This window comes from Homarus americanus, unplaced genomic scaffold (genome assembly GCF_018991925.1).
Source record: "Homarus americanus isolate GMGI-L3 unplaced genomic scaffold, GMGI_Hamer_2.0 scaffold8022, whole genome shotgun sequence".
Classification (NCBI taxonomy): Eukaryota; Metazoa; Arthropoda; class Malacostraca; order Decapoda; family Nephropidae; genus Homarus; species Homarus americanus.
Genome location: NW_024726624.1, coordinates 71092 through 83019, shown reverse-complemented (window position 1 = coordinate 83019; position 11928 = coordinate 71092). Strand labels below are relative to the sequence as shown.

The 11928-nt window shown below is 37.3% G+C and overlaps 1 protein-coding gene across 6 annotated transcripts in view; it reads right to left on the bottom strand.

Annotated features, from left to right (window-relative positions):
* Positions 1-529: 529 nt before the first annotated feature.
* The window catches only part of LOC121865669 (proteoglycan 4-like), a 56264-nt gene continuing 44865 nt past the window's right edge, over positions 530-11928 (bottom strand). For 4 of the 6 annotated variants that reach the window (XM_042365189.1, XM_042365192.1, XM_042365191.1 and 1 more), the window contains exon 8: positions 530-5050. In XM_042365189.1, the coding sequence (XP_042221123.1) occupies positions 4827-5050 (224 nt within the window). In that variant the 3' untranslated portion in view covers positions 530-4826. The remainder of the gene's footprint in view (positions 5051-11928) is intronic. The other 2 variants (XM_042365193.1, XM_042365194.1) reach the window with 2 other exon arrangements.

Below are 11928 nucleotides of genomic sequence, written 5' to 3'. Positions count from 1 at the left end.
TATAACCTTTATAAATAGCTCTCAAGGTTATAATGCTCAGCTCTATACAATACTCTCCATAAAGTACTTCTACCCAGTTATTAGCTATTTAACATTAATTTAACTCTATATCTAAATTACTGATAGGAATAATATGAAATTCTACACCAAATTCTACAAACTCAAAAAAATGCTGAGAAATGTTGGAATTTTCACATTATATCCAACATAACAATAAAAAAAAATTCCACATTAAATACTGAAGAATAATATTAAAATTTCCACATATTATTCCTATTTATAAGACTACGTTAGCTAGTTTGGGACCACATGAAGATCAGCCACCCCTCCTATTTCACCTGATGGTTTAACATACTATTACTACCTGGGTTAATTTAGGTTAGGTTAGGTTAGGTTTAAGTTAGTATTAGTGTGTTTAACCATCAGGTAATATAATATAGGGTGCCTAATCTACAGGTCATCTCTCAATAGGTTTAATATCTAACTAAACCAAACTTAAAATCACAGGGGGAGGAAATTAAGACTCAAATGTACAATGATATTTACTTATTAAAACAATTTCCTACTTGTATGTAAAATAGTTCGTGAAAATGGTTTGTTGCAAAAAGGGGATGAAACTGAACCTTTGCTGTATACTTGGTAATTATATTTAGAACAATCCTAATGTGTTAAAAAAATACCAAGTAAAAATGATAAGACTAAAGCATTGATATACACGATTCTCTGCCAGTCAGGTTAGGTCATCAAGGTTCATAACTCGAATATTTAGCATCTAGGGGTTTTGATACTTGACCTTAATTGGATGGGTTAAATTAGTAATGCCAGTTATAGGGGCGAAATCTATGTTAAAATTATTCCATTAGATCCTGTACATTAACCTGATACTAAATTAATATAAAGTAATAATTTTAATAGATCAACTGTTAAAATTACTATATGTATCAATTTCTGTATAATTTTGAGACTTTTCAACTAATTTTTGGATTAGGTTAATTTCAATAGTCGGGTGAATTCTTACTCTTCAGTACGCGAAATATTCTCACTATGACCCTTTGAGAACGGCGACCCTGGTTATTTTTTGCACAGGTCATTACGAGGAATTATTGACCTCATTCTATTTCGAGTCTTGAACGTAAGTGTACAAATGTAAATGCAAATTTTTATCTATTAAGTGTACAAATAAAAATTCTATTATTTCAAGTGTACGGTCGATCAATAAAAGTATCTATACCAAATTGTGTCGAGAAAATGTGACACAATGGGTAAAGGATTTTGACAACTCTACCGAGACAACAGGAGTCGCGGCGTTTATTCTGGGAGTCATCGACTACCCCAAGTACAGATAGTTTTTGATTAACTGTACATATGTAGTGTTATTTAGTGTACATGTGTAAGTGTTATTTAGTGTACATGTGTAAGTGTTATTTAGTGTACATGTGTAAGTGTTATTTAGTGTACATGTGTAAGTGTTATTTAGTGTACATGTGTAAGTGCTATTTAGTGTACATGTGTAAGTGTTATTTAGTGTACATGTGTAAGTGTTATTTAGTGTACATGTGTAAGTGTTATCTAGTGTACATGTGTAAATATTTCTAAATAACATAATTTTTAATACAATATTGTACATTACTTCCAGTGTACAACATTGATAATGCCAATATTTTGTAAGTGTTTATATCAGTCTAAATAATACTAATACTTCCAATTATATTCCCCGAAATGCTCAATAATAATATTCTTTATGCTTTTTCAACGTTTGTAGTGAAACAAATGTGTATCCTCTTGTCAATTTCCAAAATTTATTGTAGATTATTGTAGACTCAAAATAGCTCAGCTCACCTGATGGCACCAACTGGCCAAATCCCTAATATTCAATTTTCTCACAAAAAGGATCTTTGCCATTCAAAAAATATATAGTTTTCCTCAAAATAATCTTTAATAGCAACTATTGGAAAAGCATAATTTACATAACTTGGATCATATTTTTTTTTGCGGGGGTTAACAAACACATTCACAGAAAATGCTTAAAATAAAATCCTGGCAATTTTTAAATACATACAGCTAAAAAAATTAAATATTAAAATCCCTTGGTTTACTGTGGAGTCCCTGTAAATTATCAAAAGATACTACAGTCCAATTATTACTTCATAAACAAGGGAAATTTTTGTTTAATTCTACAAACACTTGGACTTGTGGACTGGTGTGGACAACAGAGATTATATCCATCCTTAATATCAAGGAAAAAAGTTAAAACTAACAACCTTGGCAAATATGTCCACAAAAAGTAACTAAACCTCGTAAAGTTTACCCCGGGGTGACCGATTCTTCTAAACGGCAAAATAAGACATCCTGCAAAATTTGTAACGTAAACTGCAGTCTTGTTACAAGCGTTTCACGGCCGGCAAACTCTTCAAATAAAGAACTCTTCCGGCCGGTCTCTCACACAGTGAAGCCGTCCAAGCAGGGGAGGTTTTCGGTGAAGGATAATTCCAACTCTTTAATATGACCCAAATCTGAATTATTACTTTCAAATTAGCGATAAAATATACGGAGCATCTCGTCATCTCGGCTCCTTGAGAAATAAACAGACGTATAAATACCATCATGCTTGTACTAACTCCACTATCAGTCAGTATAGCTTATGTCCCTAACAAGTTTGCACTAGGAGGGTGTACAGTACATTGAAACTTTACAAATACCCAAAAACTCCTCACGGTTTGTATAAAAATGACCGAACGTTATAAAAGCAACGCATTAAAGAGTACTGTTGCCGTTTCTTTAATTCAACATTGTATCAAAGAACAATTGGTTTCCATTTAACATTACACCCTACTGTTGGTAATGTTCACATACCAATGGAAAACATAATAACGGCCGGGCACTTCGGTCTTACTCGCTGTGAAAGATGTGACGTCGATCAGTCTTTTAACAATTTTTTTTTTGTTTTAGTCGAAGGTATAAAGGTCAATATACCTCCCACATCACCCCCGTCCATTGGTGAGCACTGGTGGGGTCACGCGGTGGGGATTCTGACCACCACCCCCACACGAGGGCCTCATCAGTGCTTGGTTTCCCCCATGATAAAGAACTCGCTCTCGGCACATCTCCTATCAAAGCCCGGATATGCTCCGAGACCTAAATTCTTAAACACGACTTGAATGCAATCGTTCCTTGTAATGCCTTCATCTACCACCACACGGCATAGAATTAGTTGTACAAGTAGAAAAATGCACCTCAATGCTTCAATGCCTGAAACAATATGGCCATTAATTGCTACTTATTAATGAGTTGGCATGTGTCATCATTTAACATGTCGGGGAATATCAGGATGGATTTTATTTTACATCGTTCATCACTCAAGTGGTCTCTAAGAATTCCAGCCCAATATAGTCTGTAACATAAACGGCATTCATGAGTCACACACCTACGATCAAGACAATACATCAAATTGTTACGGGTCATTACTTATGTACAGCCTACAGTGCCTCTGCCTCCACGTTATTTTTGAGTTTGTATCGACACTTCACTCGGAGGATTCGAGCGTCGTGCCTTTATTTTTTCACGTCTTGCTCGCACGGTAGAGGGCAGAGGCTAAACTATGCTACTGTCTGGTAATTCCTAAACCAATTGCTCAATACTGTAGTGCAGGTAGTAATCGTGCATTAACAGTAGCAAAATATTGCATTTCCACTTCAAAAAATAAAACATTTTTTGTTGACAAATATTAATAATAATAATAATCATAAAAGAGTAATTGCAAAACCAATCAGTTTTATATATTTAGTAAGAAACTATACAAACTCAAACTCTGTAAATCACCCAATTGACAAAACTAGTGAAGTGCTTCTTTCTTGTACAGCTGCATAAACCTTATGATACAGTACATAACTATGCTCCACCTCTTACTTCACTCATATTGGGTTGATCCATTCACAAGGTTCATTTTATGTTGAGCAGTGATTTACAGTCTCTTGTAACATACCAATGCAAATCTGAGGCTTCCTCAACCCAAGGATTTCCTCAACTCAGGGGCTTCCTAGATTCAAGGGCTTCCACAACCCAGGGGTTCCTCGACTCAAGGAGTTCCTCAGGGGTTAGAGAAATAGTGAGGGGAGGGGAAGGGAGGGGGGAATGCCACACTTGTAATGATATAAAAAGTTTGAGTTGTACACTGAGAACTATTATACATATACAATAGATTAAACATTAATATGTACTCTGAACATAACCTATCCTCTAGTTAATTTAAATTGGTTACATATACCCTCACAAAGTTTTGTACACACACAGTCACACAATTATTCAAGAGTTCTCACACACACACAAGGAAATGATCCACCTTGCATTCCAATAATGAACGGCTTTATTATTTGTAAAAAAAAGGGGGCAGAGCATAGAGGGGGGAGGGGGGGCGGGAGGAAAGAAAGATTATGTTTACAAACAATAACAATTTCAGTGATGCCAAGGGAGGAGGAGGAGGAGGGAGTGGGGGAGGAGAGAAGGTAAGAATTGCTCATATACAAAATGACTTTTTTGCCTTCATCATCAGTATATGCATTAAGGCGCTCTCACTCACACACACTCACACACACACACACACATGCACACACACACACGCACACACACACACACACACACACTACAGCTTTGTGAATTTTCTTAATCCAAAAAGCCTGACGATTTCCTTAATTCAATAATTGGACGAGTACCTATTTTGCTAACAACATCAGCCTTATGCATGTAGTCAGGTCATTTGGTGCACTCATTCCCCGCGGTTTTTGCTGTTGGGTAATTCCTTCAGACGCCTCCTCCATTTCCTCCTTGGGCTATTTGCGTGCTGCTCGTCGCCCTGATTTTGGAGTGGCCTTGGGGGGAAGAGCGGCCTTAGGGGGGGTGATGATGGTGGTGGTGGTGCTTGTGGTGGTGGTGGCGGCGGCAGCGGTGGCCTTTAGAGTACTGGTCTTGGGTGTTGCTTTTAATGGGATCTTGGGCATAGCCTTACGTCCTGCCTTCAGAGGGGAGATTCGAGGAGTCTTGGTCTTGGTTAATGCTGCAGATAAAAGACCAAATGATAGAAGAGTAAAAAAAAAAAAATAATTTAGTTTATCGTTACAATTAGTTTGATGGTTTTACCTTACAAATACTTCAATACTTTTAGATCAATTAAGACAGTAATAATTAATAAAACAAATTATATCTGTAGCTTAAGTGTGATAATAAATACTGTACACTAGTTTGTCTTGCTGATTAATGATAATTAAAAGAAAATTAATACCAAGAACAAAAAAATGGTAATGTACTGTATTAAAATAACAAGCCTGTAGTTAGCTTATACCCACACCTAATACTGACCTACAGCTCATACAGGTACAGTACTTGTTATCTTCCACGTACTGTGACCGTTTAGAGTGCTACATAAATAAACTCAAGCGTAATCGACCTATTTCTAAACATTCCATAATTCACGTCTGAGGGTTGGTCACCACAGCCCTCCAATTACAATATTTTAGGGGCTGTTGCCACCAATCTTCCTAACCCCTTGAGATTAAACTACATTTTCTTTATCACATACAAGCGTACTATATATATGAAAGAATTAAATCTCATACAAAAAGTAAACCATTTGTATATAACTGCACACACAAAATACCAATAATATTTCCTCCCAATAAATAGTTAATAAAAATATTATTAAATATTGGTATCTTTTATGTTTTACAGTCTTATATAAACCATTGTGTGTGTGTGTGTGTGTGTGTGTGTGTGTGTGTGTGTGTGTGTGTGTGTGTACAGTACGTAGTGTGGTAGTGAAGGAATCAACTAAGAGATGGAGCTTTATTCCCGACTTTTCATCTCTTAGTCATGTTTACTTCACCACGCACACGCACGCACACCCACCATATACCGGTTTACACACACATTAAAGCACAAAGAACAAGGTACAGTACAGCATATTAAAGTCATTTACCAACAGAGTGAATCCTATGATGAGACAAGACATTACTCATTCGTCAAGAAACAATTACTTAGTCCTGTAGCTAAAACCTGCCCATATCTCTTCACTCGACAGTAATTGTTCCTTGAAGTAAAACAAACCACAGAGATATTACTCACAATGGTACGAGAGATGAAATTATTGTTATCACCAGCTATATTATACTGCCCTAAGCAAACTGACCTTAGGGCTGCCAACCATAAACTGATATAATGAGTGTTTGTTCCGGTTCTCACGACCTTTAACCTAGTCTCTCACGTACCCTGTATATTAAGACCACCATCAACGTCCTCGCACACAGCCAAGGGACAATTTTTATGACCTACATGTGTACAGTAAACTAATAATAAACATCTTCAAATACTCGAGACTCTCAAGTGGTAACCCATAATGTACACTGGTAAACTTAAGTCGTGTCGCCTCTCACTACCCCACGAACCCAGAGATTCAGATTTACGAACCCCGAGGGATTCAGACTTCGAACCCCGAGAGATTCAAACTTCCAGACCCGAGGGATTCAGACTTATGAACCCGAAGCAATAACTGAGGCATTATTCTGCCCATAGATGCTTCGGATTCACTCGTCTATTCGGATTCGCCTGTCTGAATCTCAGGGTTGGTGGAGCAGTAAGAGAGGCTACAGTGCTTTCATGAGTGGATCAGAAAACAAAGAATAAATCAATGTTTTTGTTTTTTACTTGTCAATAACATCCCAATATTAAGCTTTGAAGATCCAGAGAGAGATTTATAATGTAGTACAATGAGTCCTCTATTTAGTGGACTATATGGAAGGGAAAGTCCATTATATAGAGGGTCCGTTAGATTAGAAACCTCCATCTAACAAACTACACTGATATATAAGTCCACTATATTGAGGTTTCACTGTATAACATTTTCACTGCATGCTTTTATATCACTGCAATCCACAACATATATTTCCCCGACCACTCAAGCAGTCAGCAGTGTCCCGGTACCTCTTAACAAAAGGCTCATCACTTCTCCTTCCGAACCATTTATAAACAGACCAATGCAACTTTACTGCTTCGGGTTCATGAATCTGAATCTCTGGAGTTCGTGATTCAGAAGAGGAGGTGGTGAGCCTTTGGCGGGTGATTAGAGCTTTACCCCCCCCCCCCACCCGTCTTTCTCTAATTGCTGTTTTAATATTACTGTACATCAAGATTAATCACTGCTGGTTTGTAATGGCCACTGTTCATATACTTCAAAATCATTCCATTACATTTTTTCAATATTTACCAAATCTTTTAATACAATATATAGTACAGGATATCTTTAAAAAAATTTAAACCCTGTATTATGAAAGAACTATTAATGATCAATGTTCATAAACTTTAAAATCATTCTATTACATTTTTCAATATTTACCGAATCATTTAATACAAATCACAAGTACAGAATATCTTACAATCTTCCCCACATATCTGTTACCAAATTACAGGACCAAGGATATTACACTGACTGCATTCCCTCCCTTGTATATGGTATTAAATCTTCTCTGATGAATAAAATCTTCAAGCAGTAACCAAACAAAAACCTCAAAGTGAATGGGTTAAGCTACACGTTACACAGCATTGGTTACCCTCGAAAAACGTGGACAAATTTAGACTACGAATGGACGTCACTCCTTGTTGATATGTACAATGAACTGTCACTCCTTGTTCCTATATACAATGAACTGTCACTCCTTGTTCCTATATACAATGAACTGTCACTCCTTGTTCCTATATACAATGAACTGTCTCTCCTTGTTCCTATATACAATGAACTGTCTCTCCTTGTTCCTATATACAATGAACTGTCACTCCTTGTTCCTATATACAATGAACTGTCTCTCCTTGTTCCTATATACAATGAACCGTCACTCCTTGTTCCTATATACAATGAACTGTCTCTCCTTGTTCCTATATACAATGAACTGTCACTCCTTGTTCCTATATACAATGAACTGTCTCTCCTTGTTCCTATATACAATGAACTGTCACTCCTTGTTCCTATATACAATGAACTGTCACTCCTTGTTCCTATATACAATGAACTGTCTCTCTTCTTCTTCCTATATACAATGAACTGTCCTCCTTGTTCTATATACAATGAACTGTCACTCTTGTTCCTATATACAATGAACTGTCCTCCTTGTTCCTATATACAATGAACTGTCACTCCTTGTTCCTATATACAATGAACTGTCACTCCTATATACAATGAACTGTCACTCCTTGTTCCTATATACAATGAACTGTCACTCCTTGTTCCTATATACAATGAACTGTCACTCCTTGTTCCTATATACAATGAACTGTCTCTCCTTGTTCCTATATACAATGAACTGTTGATATATACAATGAACTGTCTCTCCTTGTTCCTATATACAATGAACTGTCACTCCTTGTTCCTATATACAATGAACTGTCTCTCCTTGTTCCTATATACAATGAACTGTCTCTTCTTGTTCCTATATACAATGAACTGTCACTCCTTGTTCCTATATACAATGAACTGTCACTCCTTGTTCCTATACCCAAGTGATTGTGAAATAGTTATAGAAAGAAGCAATATGTCACCAGTTGCTTTCACAATTGACCGAGATACAAAACATGCACGATGTCATTGTTTTTATTCACGAACCCTAAATGATTTAATATATGTCGTGCGATGAACAGGAACCTAACAAAAAAACTGAACGTGATGACCTGACAAAAATCTGACAGTGAAGAACATTTTACAATAGACAGAACCAGATGAACAGATTCTATTCCGCCTGATTCATAAGCTACCGTTCATTACATGTTCTAAAATAAAATAATCATTTACGGTTCTCTGATAAATTGATGACCCAGTTGTATGGTTGAGCTGTTAGGGGTCGATGCTAATGACGTGAAATAGTCTTAAAGGAATGAATCAACGGCTATGGGTAAGTATGATGAGATGCAGTCAGTCATTGGTTGATTCTCTATGTACTGTAATGAGATTGACTGATGATTGATTGGGGTAATTACATCCCTGGCGACGCAACAGCTTAGGTTGCAAAATTCAAAGGCTTAAAAGACTAAAACCAAATAGTTTAAAGTAAACAAATAAATAACAACTTTCATAAACGCCACAAAATTCTAATACCGTGCAGTGAGGTGTGGAACACTTTGAGCACAACAGGTAAGTGTAATGCAAAATATAACTAATTAATGTACTGTACAGGTAAGTGAATTGGTTCTTGTACAATAGATAGGGTGTACGTACAGCAAAACCTCTATTTAGCGGACTACGTACATTATGTCGAGGGTTCGTTAGCTGTGAAACCTCCATATAATGAACTACATAGATGGAGAAGTCCGTTAGATGTGAAACCTTCATATAATGATTACAGGGAGAGAGAAGTCCGCTATATGGAGATTTCACTATAACACTGATCATATTGTAAATCACTTTCCTATGTATGACAAATTTTATTGAAGTCTTTGTTTTTACCCTTTTTTTTCCCCTTGCGGTGGATGTTACAGGAACCCTAACTTAAATTACCTGTATGTGTGTGTGTGTACGTGTGTGTGTCTGTCCCGATGAATTCCAAAATGAACGCCGCGACTCTTGACCTCTCGGTAGGGTTGTCAAAATCCTTCATCTGTTGCGTCATATTTTCTCAAACAATATCACATGGATACTATTTGGTGCATGTGTACATTAAGACAGCCGTAGTGGTGTTGGTAAGTAGGGGCTGACGAGACCACTAACTCATGAGGTGTAAATATTATCTCTTGACGTGTGACTAAGTGTGACCTCGGGTATACACACATTGTGATATAAACCAATTTTGTATTCAAGTCAGCAACACCACAAGATCATAATCCTCTCACTGTTAACCATTTTAATGATAATAACTAATACTGTACTATTACTGTTATTACTATTGCTACTGTTACTTCTACTACTACAGGTACCACTACTACCTCTACTGCTACTAATAATAATAATAATAACAGTACTAATAAGAATATAACTTTTTTCTTTCCCTTCTACTCAAAACACAATGAAATCTTTAAAAAAATTACCGCCCTCATTGTAAAGCATCATATTTCATGCTAATTACCTTTCAAAAGCAAAACCCCTTTAGACAGTTGCCATCCCAGTTACATTTCACATATAGGTTGTCTCAGAAAAATTTCCCTGCCTCCAAATCACAGTGTCTCAGTGAGCAGGCAGGGAGGGATACAGGGAGCAGACAGGGAGGGAGGGAGGCAGAGAGCAGACAGGAAAAGAGGCAGAGAACAGACAGGAAGGGAGGCAGGGAGATATTTCTGGGACACCCAATACATCTTTCCCTACAGTCAAATGCCCTCAAAACCCTTGAAAATTATGTAATCCACTGGTTATCAAAACTCCTCTCAGCTCTTAAGGGGGAAGCCAGGACCCCTACCAAACTCTCAAGATCACCCATGTCATTCCAGCGAGTGTTATCATACTCAAGCTAAGATCACAGCATAGTATCAAGTGACGTTCAAAAATAATCGGTAATTTCATTTGGGGGATGAAATTATCTTCTTCACTCAGCTTCAGTGTAATTCGGACTAATCCCCCCCCCCTCCCCCAAGTACAGTAAATCTCTCACCATTATTTTGGGCTAATCCTTACAAGTTACAGGAGATGCAGGAAAAAATACAATACATTCAAGTAAGCGCAGAATACAAGACACCTTCGAACGCCCACACATGCTACACACACAGTTACATGGGACAGTGCATAATAGTATACAGTAATATCTCCGTGAACCAGAATCCCTCAAACACGGAACTCTCTGATAGACGGAATTGAAATTTTCTTGGAAAATCATTCCCAAAGCTGGAATTTTTTTGGAAAATTCCAGTTTTGGGAACTGATGATGGCCACTGTCCCTACAGCTAACTTCTGCAGACAATGGATACTCTTTAAAGGTTAAGAAAGAGGGGAGAGGGAGAACAGAAACACACAAATAAATGGAAAAGAGACAGCCAATCAACAAATATTAAGCGCACACACCGATAACCCGTGGAAGAACCCCAACCAATCACAGAGAAACACCTACGTTCGCTGTACGAAAACTCGCTTACCCGAAAATTCTACTCCTACACCTCTCCCTCACTACCAGAAGGTGATATTAGCCGAGACAATAAATAACAAAACCCCCGAGAATAGGCCTTAACTCACCCCCCCCTCCTCGGTCTCCCTATGTAGCGTAGTTTATTTAGTTGATATGTAGTGTATTTTACCTGTATATTTAGTTTACGAATTTATCAGGTGAATTATAATGAAGAGGTAAACACACAACACAGCTACCACTCCATTACACTTGGTTTGTGTTTCAGTGGTCACAAGAGCCAACTACCATGACATCGTTCACCAATAACTACCCATTCCTAGTTCTGAAGACCTATTTCATTTCCTATACAGTTACTCTGTAATCACCACCCCATTTATGTCACTTCTTAATTACCCTTTGTAGTATTTAAAGTGTAAAATATTATTTCAATTTTCCCCCAAATATTTATATCAAGTGCGGTGAAACCTCCATATAACGGAGTATATTGAGAGCAAAGTCCATTATATCGAGGGTCCGTTATATGTAAAACCCCCATTTTAGGGATTATATAAAGAGCAGTCCATTATATAGAGGTTTCACTGTGAACACCAAAGGTGAACGACACTCGGATGAACTGACAGGTGATCGAGGGAGGTGTGAGGTAACCCGCTAGGTGCCAGGTCTAATTAACAGGTGATCAATGTACTATACCTGTCAGGCCACAATGCACCATAGTTGGAAAATTCACTATAGATAAAAAAAAAATAATTCACTCCCTAAAAATTAAAAACATTTACGTTTATTTCTTTTTTTAATTTCCCGTCAATGTTTTCCAGTATGGTGCACCGAGGCCGGACTCAGGAGGAAC